General features: G+C 46.5%; 7 protein-coding genes across 8 annotated transcripts; 4 read left to right on the top strand and 3 right to left on the bottom strand.

Moving 5' to 3' along the window:
• Positions 1-302: 302 nt before the first annotated feature.
• DFL_006961 (uncharacterized protein) lies at positions 303-1,537 on the top strand (the record flags this gene model as incomplete). The annotated part of the gene is made up of 3 exons (XM_067636470.1): positions 303-400; positions 454-598; positions 758-1,537. 3 exons carry the CDS (start codon positions 303-305, stop codon positions 1,535-1,537), a joined length of 1,023 nt encoding a protein of 340 aa, XP_067488083.1.
• Positions 1,538-1,899: 362 nt separating this feature from the next.
• On the top strand, positions 1,900-3,659 carry DFL_006960 (uncharacterized protein; the record flags this gene model as incomplete). Of its 2 annotated transcripts, none has more annotated exons than XM_067636469.1 (7): positions 1,900-2,250; positions 2,422-2,444; positions 2,510-2,727; positions 2,779-3,194; positions 3,289-3,306; positions 3,365-3,563; positions 3,655-3,659. In XM_067636469.1, the coding sequence occupies 7 exons, from the start codon at positions 1,900-1,902 to the stop codon at positions 3,657-3,659; spliced, it is 1,230 nt and encodes a 409-aa protein (XP_067488082.1). The 2 variants fall into 2 exon arrangements, with proteins under 2 accessions (XP_067488082.1, XP_067488081.1); XM_067636468.1 differs by having other exon boundaries at positions 3,652-3,659.
• Positions 3,660-3,886: 227 nt separating this feature from the next.
• Positions 3,887-5,136, bottom strand: DFL_006959 (uncharacterized protein; the record flags this gene model as incomplete). The annotated part of the gene is made up of 2 exons (XM_067636466.1): positions 3,887-3,927; positions 3,987-5,136. 2 exons carry the CDS (start codon positions 5,134-5,136, stop codon positions 3,887-3,889), a joined length of 1,191 nt encoding a protein of 396 aa, XP_067488080.1.
• A 387-nt stretch (positions 5,137-5,523) lies between these two features.
• DFL_006958 (uncharacterized protein) lies at positions 5,524-6,903 on the top strand (the record flags this gene model as incomplete). The annotated part of the gene is made up of 1 exon (XM_067636465.1): positions 5,524-6,903. One exon carries the CDS (start codon positions 5,524-5,526, stop codon positions 6,901-6,903), a length of 1,380 nt encoding a protein of 459 aa, XP_067488079.1.
• A 558-nt stretch (positions 6,904-7,461) lies between these two features.
• On the bottom strand, positions 7,462-8,621 carry DFL_006957 (uncharacterized protein; the record flags this gene model as incomplete). Its single annotated transcript, XM_067636464.1, has 2 exons — positions 7,462-8,124; positions 8,184-8,621. 2 exons carry the CDS (start codon positions 8,619-8,621, stop codon positions 7,462-7,464), a joined length of 1,101 nt encoding a protein of 366 aa, XP_067488078.1.
• A 1,998-nt stretch (positions 8,622-10,619) lies between these two features.
• Positions 10,620-12,096, bottom strand: DFL_006956 (uncharacterized protein; the record flags this gene model as incomplete). The annotated part of the gene is made up of 2 exons (XM_067636463.1): positions 10,620-10,626; positions 10,691-12,096. 2 exons carry the CDS (start codon positions 12,094-12,096, stop codon positions 10,620-10,622), a joined length of 1,413 nt encoding a protein of 470 aa, XP_067488077.1.
• A 3,247-nt stretch (positions 12,097-15,343) lies between these two features.
• On the top strand, positions 15,344-16,453 carry DFL_006955 (uncharacterized protein; the record flags this gene model as incomplete). The annotated part of the gene is made up of 1 exon (XM_067636462.1): positions 15,344-16,453. One exon carries the CDS (start codon positions 15,344-15,346, stop codon positions 16,451-16,453), a length of 1,110 nt encoding a protein of 369 aa, XP_067488076.1.
• Between the last annotated feature and the right edge of the window lie 937 nt (positions 16,454-17,390).

The raw sequence follows: 17,390 nt of genomic DNA, 5'->3' as shown, positions 1-17,390 counted from the left end.
CAACCACGGCCGCAAAGCCTTGACTAGCTTAAGGGAGAAGAACACCGAAGATTGGGGACGCATTGTACAGTCGACCAAACCAGCTCTCCTACCAACCTCATACGCATACGAGCTTGCTATCTCGATTTACTTGACCGTAGTCCCTTCGTAGCTAGCAACAGACCAGAGGCTTACATATCCAAGGTTTCGAGAACTTATAACCGGATTGTCCCTGTTCCCGTTTTTGGAACCTTGACATACGTACTACTATCAGGTATTTAGGACACCAGAGGTGTGAAGCTAATTTAGAGGTGGCTAGAGCCATGGCGGAAATAACTAGTATATTGGATCCTATGAAAGAGAGCGTGATCAACAATACAGGGTGCCGCATCGGATTCCAAGGAACCATAATTAATCATGGGCAAGTTCACTCGCAGTAACCACATATTGTCACCCTACTAAACTCTCGGCAAGACAAATAAACACTACCGACGGCCGATATGTGTCGGAAAAGCTCAAAACGAGGAAAAACTCGGTCCTTCAGAAGCTCTACAAGACATCATACCAAGACCAAAAAGACCGAAATCCGGACCGAGTTCCCGGGACATGTGAGTGGTTTGTAACTCATAAGCGCTTTTAGGAATGGCAAGAGAGCAAGTCAAAATCGCTCTGGGTGTCCGCGGACCCTGGGTGCGGAAAGTCGGTTCTTGCCAAATATCTGATTGACTCCATTCTTACGAACACCAAATGTCGAACAAGATGTTACTTTTTCTTCAAGGACGACGTTGAGGACCAGAAGAGTGTCATCAATGCACTATGTTGTATTTTGCACCAACTATTCAGTGAAAAAAAGGAGCTCCTTTCCGAAATAATTCTTGAACGATTTGAAGCCGGCGGAGAAAGCTTCATCAACTCGTTTACCGAACTCTGGGGGACTCTTCTTATCGTTGCAAAGGATAACGATTCGAGTTTTACATCCAGCGAAACCGAGACCAGGGGTAACGAAATTGTCTGTGTCCTCGACGCGATCGACGAATGCGAAAGTAAGGGAAGGGCCCAGCTTCTCAAAGCATTACGCAAACTAGATGGTGCTAGCAGCGCCCTCAATTTGAAGTTTCTCTTAATCAGTCGGCCTTATAACGAGATTCGACATGGCCTTATAGGGATTCCTCAGCCGCAGGTTATTCGTCTCAGCGGAGAGAGTGAAGAGGAGGCGGAAAAGATTTCTCGAGAAATCGATGTTTTTATCAAAGCCAGAGTTGAGGATATCGGAGCGAGACATTACCTCGAGCCTGAAGATGAGGATCTATTATTGCAAAAGCTTATGGGCATTCCTAACAGAACATATCTATGGGTCTACCTCACTCTTGACTTAATTGAGACCGACATTTACACCGACAAAATCGGAATATCTGAAGCCATCACCCAGGTCTCGAGAACAGTCAACGAAGCATACGAGAGAATGCTGTCGAAAAGCCGCGATTTCGAAAAGGCTAAGAAGCTGTTACAAATAGTGGTTGCAGCAATCGACCCTCATCCCCGAAAGAGATGTGTCTAGCCTTGGCCCTCAAAGATAATCACCAGTCTTACAGCGACCTTCGCCTTGAACCGGGGGCCCGCTTTCGGGAACATATTCGAGATCTCTGTGGATTTTTGATAATAATCAAAGATTCGAGGATATACCTGCTCCACCAAACCGTAAAGGAATTTCTAGTGCAAAATCAAGAGGTGCCTCTCTCCGTGCAAGCTAGCCTGAGGAGTCCGGTGAACAGTAACATATCGAATTCCACCAAAGGCGATCCTGGATACGGACGGAAATGCTCGTTCCAGCTGCAAAACTCTCATCAAATACTTGCGAAGATCTGTATTCAGTACCTTCTCTTCAAAGAATTCGAAGATCGCCCCCTTGAGGGAAATACAATGCTGGACGAATATCTTAGGAAGAACGAATTTCTTGACTACTCTGCTAAGCATTGGACGACTCACTTCCACGAATCAAAGACTGGTCTTGATCAAACAGCGCCTGAGTTCAGGGCTAATGAACCAGAGACACAATCTATCTTAAGATTATGCGATGCAAACTCGAAACGTTGCTTGACTTGGTTCCGGATTTATTGGACTACTATGACCAAAGACTTCCCGGGAACATTCACTACTATGATGATCGCATCATATTTCGGACTTACGGCAACAGTAATACGTTTGCTCGAAATAGATATCGACCAAGACATTGACCTAGATTCCAAGGATGACGTATACGAGCGGTCGGCAGTATCTTGGGCTGCGGGAAACGGGTTCGATTATGTTGTCGAGCTATTATTGGGGGGCATCGGCGGCCGTTGGAAGGGTCTCTCACTACCATTCAGGAGGGGGGCAGAAGCTGATTCTATAGATAAAGACCGTCGAACACCTCTGGTGTATGCTATTTGGACAGGCATGTAGCAGTCGTCGATCTACTGCTTAAGGTAGGAGCCCGCATCGACTTGGAAGATAGTCTTGGAGGAACGCCGCTAGTTTATGGATTCTGTAGTGGGCACCATGGGATAACAGAGCTAGTTTCCAAAAAAGGAATCAAACTCAACTTGTACTTGGAAGAGGATAAACTTACAGCACTGCTTTTTTCTGCTACATCAATGGGCCACGAAACCGCCGTGAGTTTAGTCCTGAAGGCAGGCAAAGTCGATCCTGATTCCAAAGATGAAAAGGAACAAACACCATTATCACATGCGGCAAAAAACTGCCACGAAGGTAATGTTAGGATGCTGCTTGAAACAGGCAAGGTTAATCCTAATTCAAAAGATCATACCGGGCGAACACCGCTATCATACGCTGCAGAAAATGGTTATGAAGCCATCGTCAAGCTCCTGCTTGAAACAAAGAAAGTCGACCTTGACTCTATGACTGACGACGGAAGGACACCGCTAATAAACGCAACTATGCACGGTCACAAAGCTATTGTTGAACTATTGCTTGAGACGGGAAAAGTCGATGTTAATCGGGCAGATAACTATAATATGACATCGCTGTTTTACGCGGCAAAATATGGTCGAGGAGCTGTTATTAGGGCACTGTCCAAGACAGGAAAAGTTGATGTGAATTCAAGTAGTAGCGAAGGGAGAACGCCGCTATCATACGCTGTACGAGGAAATCACGCGGCTGCGGTGCAGGTTTTGCTTGACGTAGGAGCAGACCCAAATTTAGAGATGAATCCTGTGGTAAGTAAAACTGTCTGGGTCAAAATAGACCCGTGCTAGATTGTTTAAACGAGACCAATCGTATGCTGATTTCTGTCGTACTTTACTATTGCAGAGCTTAGGTTTGGATAGAGTAAGTCTTCTTCCAAGTCTAGCATACATACGGAGTTTCTACTTAAAAGAATCGATAGTTGCCCCTGGCACAAGCGGTATGGGATGGCCATATTGAAATCGTGAAACTGCTTCTCGAAAATGGCGCCCAGCCCGACTTGAAAGATAATCGTGGAAATATATTGCTATTATGGGCTCTCTCTCATAGCAGGACCCTAGTGCCAGAGATTTATAAGCTGCTCAAGTCATACCGTACTCGTATGCCCAATCCTGAACAAGGTGAGATAACCGATACGATCTTTGGACAAAGAATATATCGAATACGGTAAAAGTGGTAATGCTGATATATCGTCCCGAGAAATTCCAGTAGTCTAGATCCAACTACAGGGCAAGGAACAAACAAATTGGTGGAACAATTTAGTATTTAGAAAGAGCGCATTGATAGATCGGGTATACATGCAGTCTCACAGGCTGGGGGGTCTGGCGATGAGATAATGTATTAACTACGATCCCTTACCGAGGTATCGCCTGGTGTAGTATGGTGGGTCGATGTAATATGCCTGAAGAAGGTGACATCGGGGTTTAAGACAGTAATCAATATATTAATACCGCCATGGGTTCCACCGTACTTCAGGATCACAAACTATGGCACTTCAATATGATGAATCAGGCGGATGCATCATACGACGGACAAAAACCCACCAAAAATTATCATCTGCTCCTCTTCCCAACCTACGCTCGCCGGCCCAAGCCTTCGCTCCTCCTCTGCCACTAGATCTTTCCTGTCTTTAACCCACTTCTCCACCTTCGGGATCATTCCCCTCACATGGTCAACCGCACCAGGCGTGTCCCTCCAAGCACGCCAGCATAACTCCACCGCCCCCCTTGCCGACCCGGATTGTGACAAGAATTTCCCGTCGTGCTCAATAGGTTCTAATAACGTTGTCCAAAAGTCGTTGTGTTGATAATATAACTTTAGGAAGTAATATTCCATCCACACTTCCAACCTTTTTATCAGTTCGAGGTTATCGTCCTGATATAATCTTTCCTTCAAAACAAATCCACTCTGCGGTATCACTTCAACAATCATATGAACAACATCCCTATTAAGCTTCTTCACAAACCACCCCTCCACCTCCCTAAAACTTTCCAAATCCTTCAAATCCCTAACCCACCAAAAGAGTATAAGAACGATAGCAAGCCCCGATTCCCTAGTTAAATACTCCATAATATCTACCTCCCCCCAAAGCATCTCCAAAATCCCCGGCTGGTCCACAAACCCCTCCACCAACGCCTCCCTAAGCTCGACAGCAGGAGCACCAAAAGATCGCACAACAGCATCTTCTTCACGAAGCCTAGCATACCTAAAACACAACCTATCCTCCCCTCTCAACAACAAAGAATTTGTAACAAACATGCCAGGTTCATTATACCGACTCGCAATGTTATGCATCCAAACCTCATGATCATAAGCCAGTTTTAACGCTGCAAAAGAACCCTCGATTTGAAATAGTGAAATGGAATATTCATCTGATGAGGTGACGTATCCGAATGCTAACGGGTCTTTGAAGAGGATACCGTTGGTTTCAGCCTTGCCGGCAGCGTAGAAGTTGAAGAGTGGGGGCATGGTTTCTTCGGTTACATCGTAGGTGGCTTTGATTTGGTTGTGGATGGATTGGAACCGTCGGTGGGACTTTTGGATGTTGTTGCATTCTGGGGAATGGCGTGTTGAGTCTTGGGAGGAGTGGGATGGACTGCAGTATTCGATTGCGGAGCAGTGGGGACAGGTGATGAGATTTATGGTGGAGTGGCAGATGTAGCAGCGGGAGATCGGGGGTGTATAACCTGCCATGGTGCTCGCGAAGTGCCAGAAGCTTTGTAGATGTCTTCAGTTCATCGACTACTATCCCGAGGGCAGACGGCTACATACTTTGGCTTGAGTCCCCGGAGTAGCTATTCATAACCAGGTTTTCGACTCCGCCTTTGATAGGATCTAGAGGGAATGTGGTTTATATCATAATAGAAACCTTCTCTACCTCTTGCCGTCCGTGGTCCAGAGCTCTTGAGGTCAGCTTAAACGCGCTTGCTTACTCGTGAGGTCGAAAACGCGTGCAGTAATATCGACGCCACCAACAAACGGTGCCATCTCTCCCCTCGCGTCACTAACCTCAAACCACAACTACAATCACCAATCACCATCACAATCCCAAGATCACAAAGTATTTTTTTTTTTAGCAAAATGTCAACCTCAACAACCGACCCCCCAAACCCTCAAAAGCTGGCCACCCTCTCCGCCGAAGCTGCCAAAGAATACGCCCACAAAAACTACTCCAAAGCCGCGGAACTCTACGCCACAGCCGCGGAGCTCCAAGCCCTCGCCAACGGCGAAGAGAATCCCCACAACGCCGATCTTCTATACCTCTACGGCCGTTCATTATACCACTGCGGTCTCGAAAAATCCGATGTTTTAGGAACAGGTGTCGGTAGCAGCGAAGCAGCGCGTGAAAAGAAGCGTGCACAACAAGAAGAAAAGAGCGGAAAGGGCAAAGGAAAGGCTAAAAGAAAGGCTGGAGGTGATGAAGAACTCAAGGAGAGCGATAAACTTAAGAAGGGTGGTGTATTTTCCTTCCAAGGCGATGAGAATTACGACGTAGACGACGATGAAGACTACGAAGACGTCGATGACGAAAATGCCGACGGCGAAGGCGACGGAGAAGACGACGATGATTTCACCTTAGCTTGGAACATCCTCGACCTCGCGCGTGTATTCTTCAACAAACGCCTCGAAGCTGCAACCGAAGATTCGGAGACTTTGAAAAAGATTAAAGAACGATTGGCGGATGTGCACGATATCCTCGGAGAGGTATCGCTGGAATCAGAGTCGTTTAAACAAGCGTGTGTGGATTTAGAGGAGTCGTTGAAGATAAAGCTCGAATTATACCCAACGGAGTCTACGTTAATCACAGAGGCGCATTACAAGCTTTCTTTAGCACTGGAGTTCGCATCGCAAGGTGGTGGGGAAGGGGATGCGGATAATGAGGTTTCACCGGAGGAGCAGAAGAAAGGCAGGGATGAAGCGGTGAAGCACATGAAGTCCGCCATCGCAAGTTGTAAGAAGAGGGTGGAGGCCGAAGAAACCGCGATTAAGGAAGCAGAAGGCGATAAAGTCGGCGACAAACCAAAGGACGAAGCCGAGAAATCAGTCGAAGAAGGCAAGGATTTAGTGAAGGAACTTGAAATGAGGTTAAGGGATCTTATGACACCGTCGCAGCCCACCAAGCCGGCAAATCTAGGGGAGGAACAGATGGCAGGCATCCTGAGCAGTATCATGTCTGGTAGCTCGGCAGATGCGAAGAAGATGTTTGAGAATATTATCAGTGGAGCGAATGATATCTCCGGGTCCGTGCGAAAGAAGCCGAAGGCACCGGAAGCAGGACCTTCGTCTGCAGCTTCGGGTTCGGGCACCTCGAACGGCGGTGGCGCAAAGCGAAAGGCAGAAGACGATACTCCCGCTGCTGAAGAGAAACCGGTCGTCGCAGCATCTAGCAATAGCAAGAAGCCAAGAGTTACCACCGAAGAGGAAGAGAAAGCAGCCGAAGAAGGAACTCCTATCCCTTGAGCAGACACAACAGCTCGATAGGGACAAAAAAGTTTTTGATTTTGGATTATATTTTTCTTCAACGTCCAACTTTTTCATTCGAATTCGAATTCGTGCCGGTATAATGGTTTAATGGGGGCGGTATAGGGGTTTTCATTCGGTTGTACGATACATACTTAGTACGAGGCTACGTCGGAACGCGATATATAATGAAATGGACGGACAGCACGCATTAGTTTAGTTGTTCCTTAAGTAACCAGCTTGATTCAAGAATAAAAACAGCATTCTTATCGCAGCCTGTAGCCAACATCATAGAGCCTGCTCTGACGTAGGGGTAATATCATCATCGTGGACTAAAAAGAGAGAAAAACTCAAAAACAAAAGAGCAGACCCGTTTGACGTTCTCACAATCCCCAAACCGTAGGTATCATATTCCGGTATTTCCATCGACTTTCAAACAAAACTCGCCAATGCGCCAGGTATCAAAAGACCCAAAACAATACATCCCACACCCTTATAATCCAATCCTTTGGCTGTTGTATCCCTCATCAAATATATCCGAGCAACGTTATAACCCACCTAAACATTAGAATCAACCTTCCTCCTCGCCTCCTCCGCCACCCTCCTCCTCTCCCTCCTCCTCAACGCCTTCTCTTTATTCCAACTCCCCGCAAACATAGCCTCCAACTCCTCTTCATCCGCTAAATCAACCTCTGCCTCATCATCCCCCAAATCCTCCCACCCAGGTTCCCACCCCACCTTCCCATCCCCATGTCCCTTTTCACTCTCCCTCCTCCCATCCTCATCCAACCCATCATCCACCTTCCCATCCCAATAATTCACCTTCCCTACCCTTCCAGTTTCCAATATATATTTGCCAATTTTATACCTTTGCCCTCTTTCCTCAGCATGAATATACTTCCATCCCAAATTACTCCCACAGATTTTACAGCTGATGTCACTGACCGTATGAGCACCTGTTTGTAATGCTCTACTCGTTGGTTTTCCGTGGATGATATTTGATGGGAGGAGCGAGGAGACAAGGTATGCTCTTCCGTGACGGCCTGTGAAGCCCTTGGATATGACGGAGGAACTGAAGCAGAGGTTCGTACGGCAGGTTGAGCAGTTTAGGTACGTAGTTGTTGTTGAGAGGGTTGGTTTTGGAGGAGGTGGGAGGGAGGGGTTTTGGCGGGGTTTGGAGGGCCAGAAGGCGAATTTCTTTTCTGTAGCAGAAGTGGTATTCTGTTGATTGTGGAATTGGGGGTAGGTGAAGAGGAGGATGCGGTGGATAGAGGCGGAACCGTAAGTTCGTCGGAACTACCGCCGTACCCGCTTTCAGTGTCTAGGTATATCTCTAAAGAATCGACTGAAGATGAATATCTCCCTTTCGATGGAGCATAAGTATACGCTCTATCATTCTCATCGCTACTTTCCTCTTCCCCTTCGACTTCATCTTCCTCACAATCTTCATCAGAAACCATACACCCCGAATCATGCGATAAATTCCTCGACCGTCGAGCCGGCATGTCTCGTCCTTCATCTTCTGATGAAGATAAATTATCAGATATATTATTATCGGACGTCGTTGGGGTATTACTCGACCGCCGCCGTCCGAGCGACCCCGAGGTCGTCGGCGACGCAGTAACATCTTCAACAGGTCTATGTCGTTTCAACAGCGAAGATTCCCATCGTGGAAACGCGGGGAGTAAGAAACGTGGGAAGTTGAGGGAGTTAGTCATCGTTCCTTTAACTTCTAGCTTCTTTTGTTTTTTTGGAACAAGGGGAGGGATTTTGTGTCCCTCTTTGGGAATCGTCTACGATGGTTTAGCTAAGATGGGTAAATGTGAGCTCTACGCGGTGGAGCTTGCAGAAGCTATGGCCAGAGAGCTGGGGATGTAAAACCGGGGATTATAGGAATATTGGCGATTTGCGATGGTCCGGGGAAAACTTTCGGTGACGCCGCTCGGATGGTGGTGTTGGCCGTTGGGGCTTAATTATTTATAGTCCGGATTAATGTGCTATCGTGATGAGATGGCGCAACTTTCCCAGCTACAACTCGAGCTTCACATCAAAGCTAAGTCGCAGACAAGAAATACTTCTCCGTAAAAGAGAAAGAAAATCACAGTAGCCAGAGAGGGAAAAAATATACCGGTCAGCACCGAAGGCAGAGAAAGGTCACGCAGTATATAAACACCCTCTGCTTCCATCCATCCGGGACATTCGGCCATAGTTATTCCAGAGCTTATAATACCTTGACATGGAACCCACCCGGATCATAATTTAAAAAAAACAGCCGGTAGGAGGGGCACCCGGTTGCGAAGAGCGGGCCAAGCTGTAACATGTACATGTCAAAGAACACTTGCATACAAGTACCTAGTGTGTTGCGGAATATAAAATACATAGTATACATGAATGCTGCAGGGCGGCTGCCATGTGTTTTTTTTTTTTCTTCCTCCTGGCTTACTGCAAAAGCACAGGCTAATCCGGTTTATCCATCCATTATGATCTGCTGCATATACTACCTACGAAGGGGAAAAAGAGGTCATATGATCTGCGGGGGAATGGAAACTAGGTTATCTAGCGAAAACTTAGCTGCCACACCCTTTTTTCGTGAGGGGTCTCTAACGGTTGTCGAGCTCGAGCCCCAACCAACGTTAACCGGGGGCAAGCGGATCTTGTGTAGCGTTATATGGTGTCCGATAAGCTGAATTCGAATCTAGGGTCTTAGTCTAATCTAGTCTAGTCTACCGGTTTCCCTATCGATATCGTGTGGTCATTTGGACTTGGGAATTGTGGAGCTCGCTCGCTATGAGTACGTCGGGTATAAAAGACGAACTTTTTGGAAACGCTTATGGATGAAGGTTTGAAAGAGGTACTGGTACCTGAGCAACCTTCTTATACCCAGGTAGAGGCTCGATTGGGCCGTGCTTTTCTGGATCTAAGAAGCAATCTATATTGTCTGTACCCCATTAAAAAAATCTATAGTATGGTCATGATAATGATAGATGCTCGTAGTAAATAAAATCCTCATGCAAGGTAAGAAAAAATAGATAATAATGTCGTAGTAATCGTTCTGTCACACCTTTGCCACCATCGCCGTGAATAAGATAAAAATAAATATACAGTTATGGAAGAGAAGAGTTGCAAAAACCAGAAGGAAAAAAACGAAAGCCCCGTTATTAATTTCAGAGAAAAAACACCATGAATGAACAAATAATACTAGTAGGACGTCAATGCTCCGTTTGCGAGTGAAAGTGATGCTGGTGCTGCTCATCAATACAAACAAAATTAATGGAATGATTAAAAGGGAAAAAAGAGAACAAAAACGGGCCAATTCAACAACCAACGATCCGTCTTGCATGCCCCCATGAGAACCATCCGGAAAAGAATAAAAACCCTCCATAATCCCATACTTAGGTAGCATACCATTGAAAAAAGGGAGGGTCGCCCCGTACCTATCTCTCATCTTTATCAAACAAGCGTACCAATAAACGCATCCTATACGTCTGCCCAAACAGGCCCGCCCACGCACGAACTCCTGCTGCTTCCAACAGTAGAGCCGACGTCCCAGAAGTGCTTGGACGAAACGGATCCCTTGGACGCCACTTTCGGTCCAGACTTCTTAGTCGTTGACTGCGACGCACAGCTACTCCCCGATCGGAATCCTCCCATACCGACACCCCAAACCGAAGTCAACGATGCGATCGGCGATATTCTCTTCGCCTTCGTAGTATTATTCACGGTCTGGGCATGCGAAATCAGTGGATGCTGTTGGTGTAAAGGTTGATTCAAGCTGGCGGAGGAGTACCTATTGCTGATGGCAGGTACCGTCCTAGCGGTGGTAGTGGACGAAGCCGAAGGGCGACGGGTTGTAGGGGCAGTAGCAGGAGATTCTTGGGTGGCCGTTGGTGTGGTGGCAAGCTTGGATTTGAGGTAGGAGAAGAGCATGCGTACATTAAGTTCCTTCTCCCAGTACTCTCGGACAATTTCAGCGTCAACACGAGCCTCGGACGATGCCGAATGCAGAGACGAAGTTAGCGGCCGGTCTTCAATGCCCCAGTTAGCGGCATGGCTATCGGTGTCATCTTCGCCATCAATCGTGGGACGGAATTGACGGGTTGATGACAGAGGGTCAAGCGTCGAGAAGGAAGTCGACGACCTGAGAGAAGGATAGAGGGTATAGAGTGGTGTCCCGGGGCCAATGCTCCTGGGTTTGGCAGCTGTAGCGAGTACTCCCGTGGAATCCTGAGCGCTCCCGGTGACATACGTTGAGAACGCAGCCTTCGCGACGTCTGGAGTATAATATTGCGCCAAAACGCCTAGCTCGCGTGCCAATCTCTCGAAAAGCCTCTCTTCCCACATAGTATCCATCCGCTTCAACCCAGTTCCCTCGGTTGCAGTCGGGGTGGATGCACCCGATATGCTCTTCTCGAACTCCGCCGGGAGAGCCTCTCCGAAGATTATCTGAAGGACCATATCATCCAATCCCATTATGTCTTGGACTAATTTTCGTCTGATTCTCTCCCAGAAGGTCTCGTTATCCACAGCATCATCCGCCAACGCCCTCTCGGTTGCTTCTTCCAAACCAACGTCGCTCAATGTAACCATATCCTCTTCCAACCGTTGGGCTTCGGTCTGTCTCAGACCTAGCCTGCCTTTCGTCGCTCGTTCAATTTCGTCCAGTAGGATCCTTGATTGCTCTATTCTCCATGCCTGTATTCTGGCATTGGTGAATGAATTACGCGACGGTAGTATAGCCGGGTCTGGTTCATATTTTTCGAGCGAACCCTGCCTGCTCACGGCCGATGGAAAAGTCCCTAATCCATCATGTTGCGGTAGCATAACCGGCCCCTGATGGTACGGATTCTGAAAGCCGTGCAAGTCTATATCTTCGTCATAGTCCTCGTCATCCTCTTCTTCGTCGTCCTCTTCTTTTTCATCGTACATGCCATCGGCCTGCGATTCTTCTTCCTCCTCCAATTCATCGTCATAGCTATCGTATTGTAACGAGCGTAGATCGCTGATCCGACTGACTCTACCAGATGTTGGAGTCTTAACAGTTTGAGCATCAGAGGTTGGTGAGAAGACAACCCATTCTTCAGAGTCGGCGGTGGCAGATTGGCCAAAGGCACTGCTTGAGAGGGATGATCGATCCTTGGGTTGTTGTGTTTGGGGGGTTGAGGTCAATCTGTGTTGGGGAACTCGATATGCCATTCTGAAATAAAAGACAGATTGGGACTGCTCGGTCGACAGGTATTTCTTGGAATAGCTAGATAGGCCGGATAAGAAATGTTCCTTCTTGTTTTTTTCGCGTCCGGCGCAGGTTGATTCGGGGCTCTTTGTAGAAGGTAGATGGATCAAAGAGTAGGTATGTTACAAGGGAGAGGGTAAAACGGGGTAAGGCCGGTATGCAGAGTGGAGAAACGGGGGTTTTCGATGCGAGTGGATTGTGTATTTAAAGACGGCCGGAACTAGGATGAACGGATGAATATACCAACTCCCTCGCTGATATACTATACTGCCTGAGTCCGCGTGAGTCCAGACGGAGGAAAGGAGGAAGTTGAAGCTGAAATGATGATGATTTTGGAACTGGAGGTTGGGAGTTCTCAGTTGGAAGAAGCTGTTCTGGGGATAAACAGGGCAACTTGGCGTTGTTTCTTTGCTGAGGCTTGGATGTTCGCTGTGCTCTCCTGTTTCCTATTTCCTGTTTGCGGGAAGGCTGCTCCGAAAGCGCTTTTTATTAAGGCTATGGCCAACAGACCGACCAAATGAACCAGCTGGGAAGGGGACCCCCAACAGTTGTATCACGAGAGCACCAACTGACTGCCAGGATGGGGTCAAACGACGAGTGCTGTCGACTTCAGATAGATGGATATAGCTGATAGTCCTATGCCGTATTATTCGCGGAGAGTCGAGACTGACCGACTGAATTCGAATTCAAGAGCAAATGTAAACGTATCAGTTTGTTGGCAGTGGCCTGTTAGTTCGGTGTATCTCGACTGACTGATTCGATCGAGAAGGAGGATAAGAAGGATGGGGACAAGCGCTAGGTACCAAGTTTATGATGACATCCAGACGACATATAATAGCTAATATAGCATCTAAATTTAATTATGATCGATCGGTAGACCGATACTCCTTACTATGATCCTATATTGCTCCGTTTATACTTTCTCTGATATACAAGTATTGGTATAAGGCATTAAGCACTGACGGTCAGCCTGGAATCATCAATCAATATTCAATTCTGATACAGCCGCTGTGGCGATGGCCTCGACATTGCACGTTTGCTGGTTGAGTTTTGAGGAAGAAGAAGAGGCAGCTTGGGCCAGGTTTGGACAGGTTTTGAGGAGTGAACAACCAATAAAGGCTCTGAGCTCACCTTCTCGCTTCACTGCAGGCTGCTCTTCTCATCCTAGTATCTTGGGGCAGGTATGGATTCGCCGTCATCGCGATAATTTATCGGACACAGCCGGTCAAGCTTCCTTCATTTACCTATAAATTGGCTCCAAACCTTTGCTTTGCCAATTCTCCCGGACCTAATGTATGCAGGCTATATTCTTAGCACAGATGCATCGTCCAGGGATGTGGTTCTGGGCCATGGAATTCGCATCGCCAGTTCCTAGTTGACACTTTCCCATTTAATTTCTATTCCATCTCTCTCATGCTTCGGAGTAATATGATACTCCGGAATAACTGTCAAAAGAACTTCGTGGCACAATCACATTGTCCAGGTCATTGCAATTCCCTCCATGATTGGCTTAGATTCCCCAACAATTTCCGTTTTCCTTTTGTCTCAAATAGAGCAGTCCTTGTCCCTCACACAGACTATCATCCATCATCTGATCTTGCGGGAGCCTATGCTGTACTCGCAGACTTGGAAACCTTAGCGTGGAAACAAGAATCCGACTTCGCCCTTGGCCTCAAGACCAAAGGAAGGAAGTAGAGAAAATAACCCGCGAGTAATCAGGTTCGCGGGTTCCAAGGAGTATAAATGACCCAAGTATCGATATATTCAACAACTAACGTCCAACGTCCAAAGGGCCGCTTGATGCCCCTCATTCATCTCAAGAGAGGAGCTGCTTGCATCCATGGAGGGGCTCGGGTGTGGAGCCCACCCCAGCTGAACAATCTGGCGGGTCCGGCGGTGAATCAAGTCTTCTCTATAGTATATATGTAGAAGGGGGGTCACATTCATAGCATCATAGACTTATGCATAATGGGCTATGGACCAACCATGGACCACCGACACTTTCCCCTTTCTCAAAGAGATGATTAATCAAGAATTAATAAATCTTATCAATCGGATCTAAACGGTCCCAATTATGAACTCTGTCTCTGCGACAGCCCGAGTCGAGACCACCACACCTAAAACGTAAGCATATGAATCTCCTCGGCATTTGCCACCCGATACTAACCATTTAGGAGGCTTTTCGAGAAAAGATCTGGAAACGCCCGATATCGATGGATCATCAATTCGTGGTTCGTCATCATTTTCACCCTGCATCAGCCATGCCCCGCGCAGACCATGGCATCGACACCCATGCATGTGTTCTCCCGATTGACAACATCTTCAAAAATTTATTCAGCAAACCGTTAACCATGTGTGATTGAAACCATCCAAATCGATCATTAGCGGCCTGTTAAACATGCAGCCTGCTTATATTGAAGTCATGCGTACAACATCTTCAAAAATTATTCAGCAAAATGTTAACCATGTGTGATTGAAACTATTCAAATCGATCATTAGCGGCCTGCTAAACATGCAGCCTGCTTATATCAAAGTCTATTTTTTAAAATACCAAACATCTAATTATTCAGCAAACTACTTCGTATTTGGAGACACGGAATTTAAATACAAGTTCGGCAAGGCCCAATTGCAGAAAACAAACTTTGACTCGAGTCTAGAAAATGCAATGCACCCTTCGCCTTCCCTTAAGGTCCCATTTTTTTTTTTTCATATTGAATTCAGGGTTTAATCGGGGTCTTTTACATACACTATACCTCTTTCCTACCCGCGTTTACTCGGATGCGCACATTAACTATATTACATTATCTCTCAACCCTCGATGATCTTACAATTCCACCTTTAATATAATCTAGCATTGTTCGTAGACGCCGCCGTTTGACCCGCAATTATAGCGTCTATAGATATCTCCACACGCCGAAAAAAATCAGCGCTCTAGCCGAATATCCGGTACCACCACTTTATCATTGCGCCATCCCGATCAAGTCTCGCATCAATTCCTTCCCTCGTTCTCTATACACAGTGGCATAGCTCCCCGGACTAATCAAATAATACCAGCTTAAAGAGCTCGACAGTTCGTCGCCATTTGGTCCAGTCGCCATTCGACTTTTGTTATAATCACGCAACCCAGCTAGCTATCCGAAAAAGGTTTCGCATTTTTATTTTATTTTATTTTTATAACAAAAAAATTAACAAATAAAATAAAATAAAAAAATGTCGACAGCCTCCCGCATCTTCCAAACCCTCCCCACAAACTTCACCACCGCTCCAAAACCCACAACCTGTCTGGCCTCCCCTCCTTCAACACCACCTTTAGAAACCGGTCCTTCAAACAGCGAATCAATCTTAGACCTAGCAGTCCACGTCCTAGCAACCGAAGCAGCTTCGTTATCCCACCTAACAAGAATCTACACCACAAACCCCACCGCCCGAACCGCTTTCGTCCACGCAGTCCAATGCATAACCCACTCCCTCTCCATCAACCATGGGAAAGTAATCTTCAGCGGGATGGGAAAATCCGGTAAAATCGCCCAAAAGATGGTAGCGACGATGAACTCCCTGGGACTCATGTCCTTCTTCCTTCACCCTACAGAAGCACTCCACGGTGATATGGGAATAATCCGAGCTCAGGATATTCTAGTATTGGTTACGTACTCTGGTACTACTACGGAATTAGTAAAGATCTTAAGTCATGTTTCGGCACAGACGGTGGTTATTGCTATGACGGCGCATGATTGTAGGAACAGCTGTCCGTTGACGGCGGGAAGGGAAAATGCGATATTATTGCCGACGCCGGTTCATGAGAAGGAGGAAGTGACGTTTGGAGTTCCGGCGCCCACGACTTCTACAACCGTTACTGTCGCATTAGGTGATGCATTGGCTTTGGCGGTGGCGGATACGATGCATATGATTGAAGGGAGGAAGACGCAGGATGTTTTCCATGGGTTTCATCCTGGTGGAGCGATTGGTGATAGGAAAAGGACGTTGGAGGATTGTGCGGTCAGGGTTGGGGATATTCCGTTGTTGGAAAACGTGGAGGGGAGGAAAGTGGCGGATTGTTTGGTGTTGGCGTTTAGAGCGAAAGGTGGGTGGGTTGGGATTACAGATGGATCGGTGGTTCCACCGAAGAGGTTGAGGGCGGTGGATAATCCGGATATGGCGTTGGAAAAGGCGGGAATAGTGGTGAAGAAGAGTGAGATGGTGGTACTCGATGGGGGGATTAAGATTGCTGATGCGAGGGGTTTGGTCAGGCCCGGGCAGATATTGGAGATACGGTTACCTGGTGGGGAAGTTGGATTCGCGGAGAGCGAGGATATTTTATAAATGTGGTTTCACTCTTTATACCGATTTGGAACTGGGGCATATGTATTCGACGGGTAACAAACTTTGCATTCCGCTATCCTGCGAGGCTGATATTTTTTCGACTACGACGACATTTTTATACCATTAATACGGCAGCATTACCTGCTCTCTCTCTCTCTCTCTCTCCCTTTCCCTTCATCATCAATCCTTTTCAGCAAGTTTTTTTTTTTTGGTTTATTATTTGTATATACTGCAGATGTAAACACATACACCGGCGCATGAGATACCCTTTGGAGCGGCCATCTGGAATTCTGTTGGTTATCTTATATATTATATCAATTATTACTCACTTACCTAGAAAAACTCACACCATATGATATAGACATTCCTTGAGAAGACGCGAATCTGGAAAATGAATATGGAGAGTGGGATACCGAAATCTTGACCGATTCCCATAATAGTTTATGTTAGGCGTGGGAAAATGAAAATATATGTACACCAAGGTTGGGTCTTAAGTTCAGCGTATAATTCTTTCAACCTGCGAATAACGATATTCCTGATTAGGTATTGGGGCCGCCTGTGATCCAGAGTCATTCATAAAAAAAGAAGAAAAGAAGAGAGCAAAATATATAAAATCGACCATGAAGATCGTGGATTCAGTTATCAATTTTGGGAGAGGAAGGCGTGGACATGGTGACACAATAGGTCAATAAGGATATTCGTCAGTTTTGGAACAAGTTATTAGACCGCAAGTATATTGTATTCATGGATTTCTTAACCTCATGGATTCGAGGTTCAAAACACTCTGTAGAATTTATACACATCTCGAAATTTCTAAAATATGAACGGACAGGTGGGGAGCCTGGCGACGAGACAAAGGAGTCCGTGGCATAATTTGGAAATAGTTATCAATGTTGTCTATTTGGGCGTTAATTGTAGATTATTCATCTACTTGAAC

The sequence above is a fragment of the Arthrobotrys flagrans genome (assembly GCF_004000055.1).
Source record: "Arthrobotrys flagrans strain CBS H-5679 chromosome Unknown unitig_8, whole genome shotgun sequence".
Classification (NCBI taxonomy): Eukaryota; Fungi; Ascomycota; class Orbiliomycetes; order Orbiliales; family Orbiliaceae; genus Arthrobotrys; species Arthrobotrys flagrans.
The sequence above is the reverse complement of the archived record's forward strand: the minus strand, read 5'-3'. Positions and strand labels throughout refer to the sequence as shown.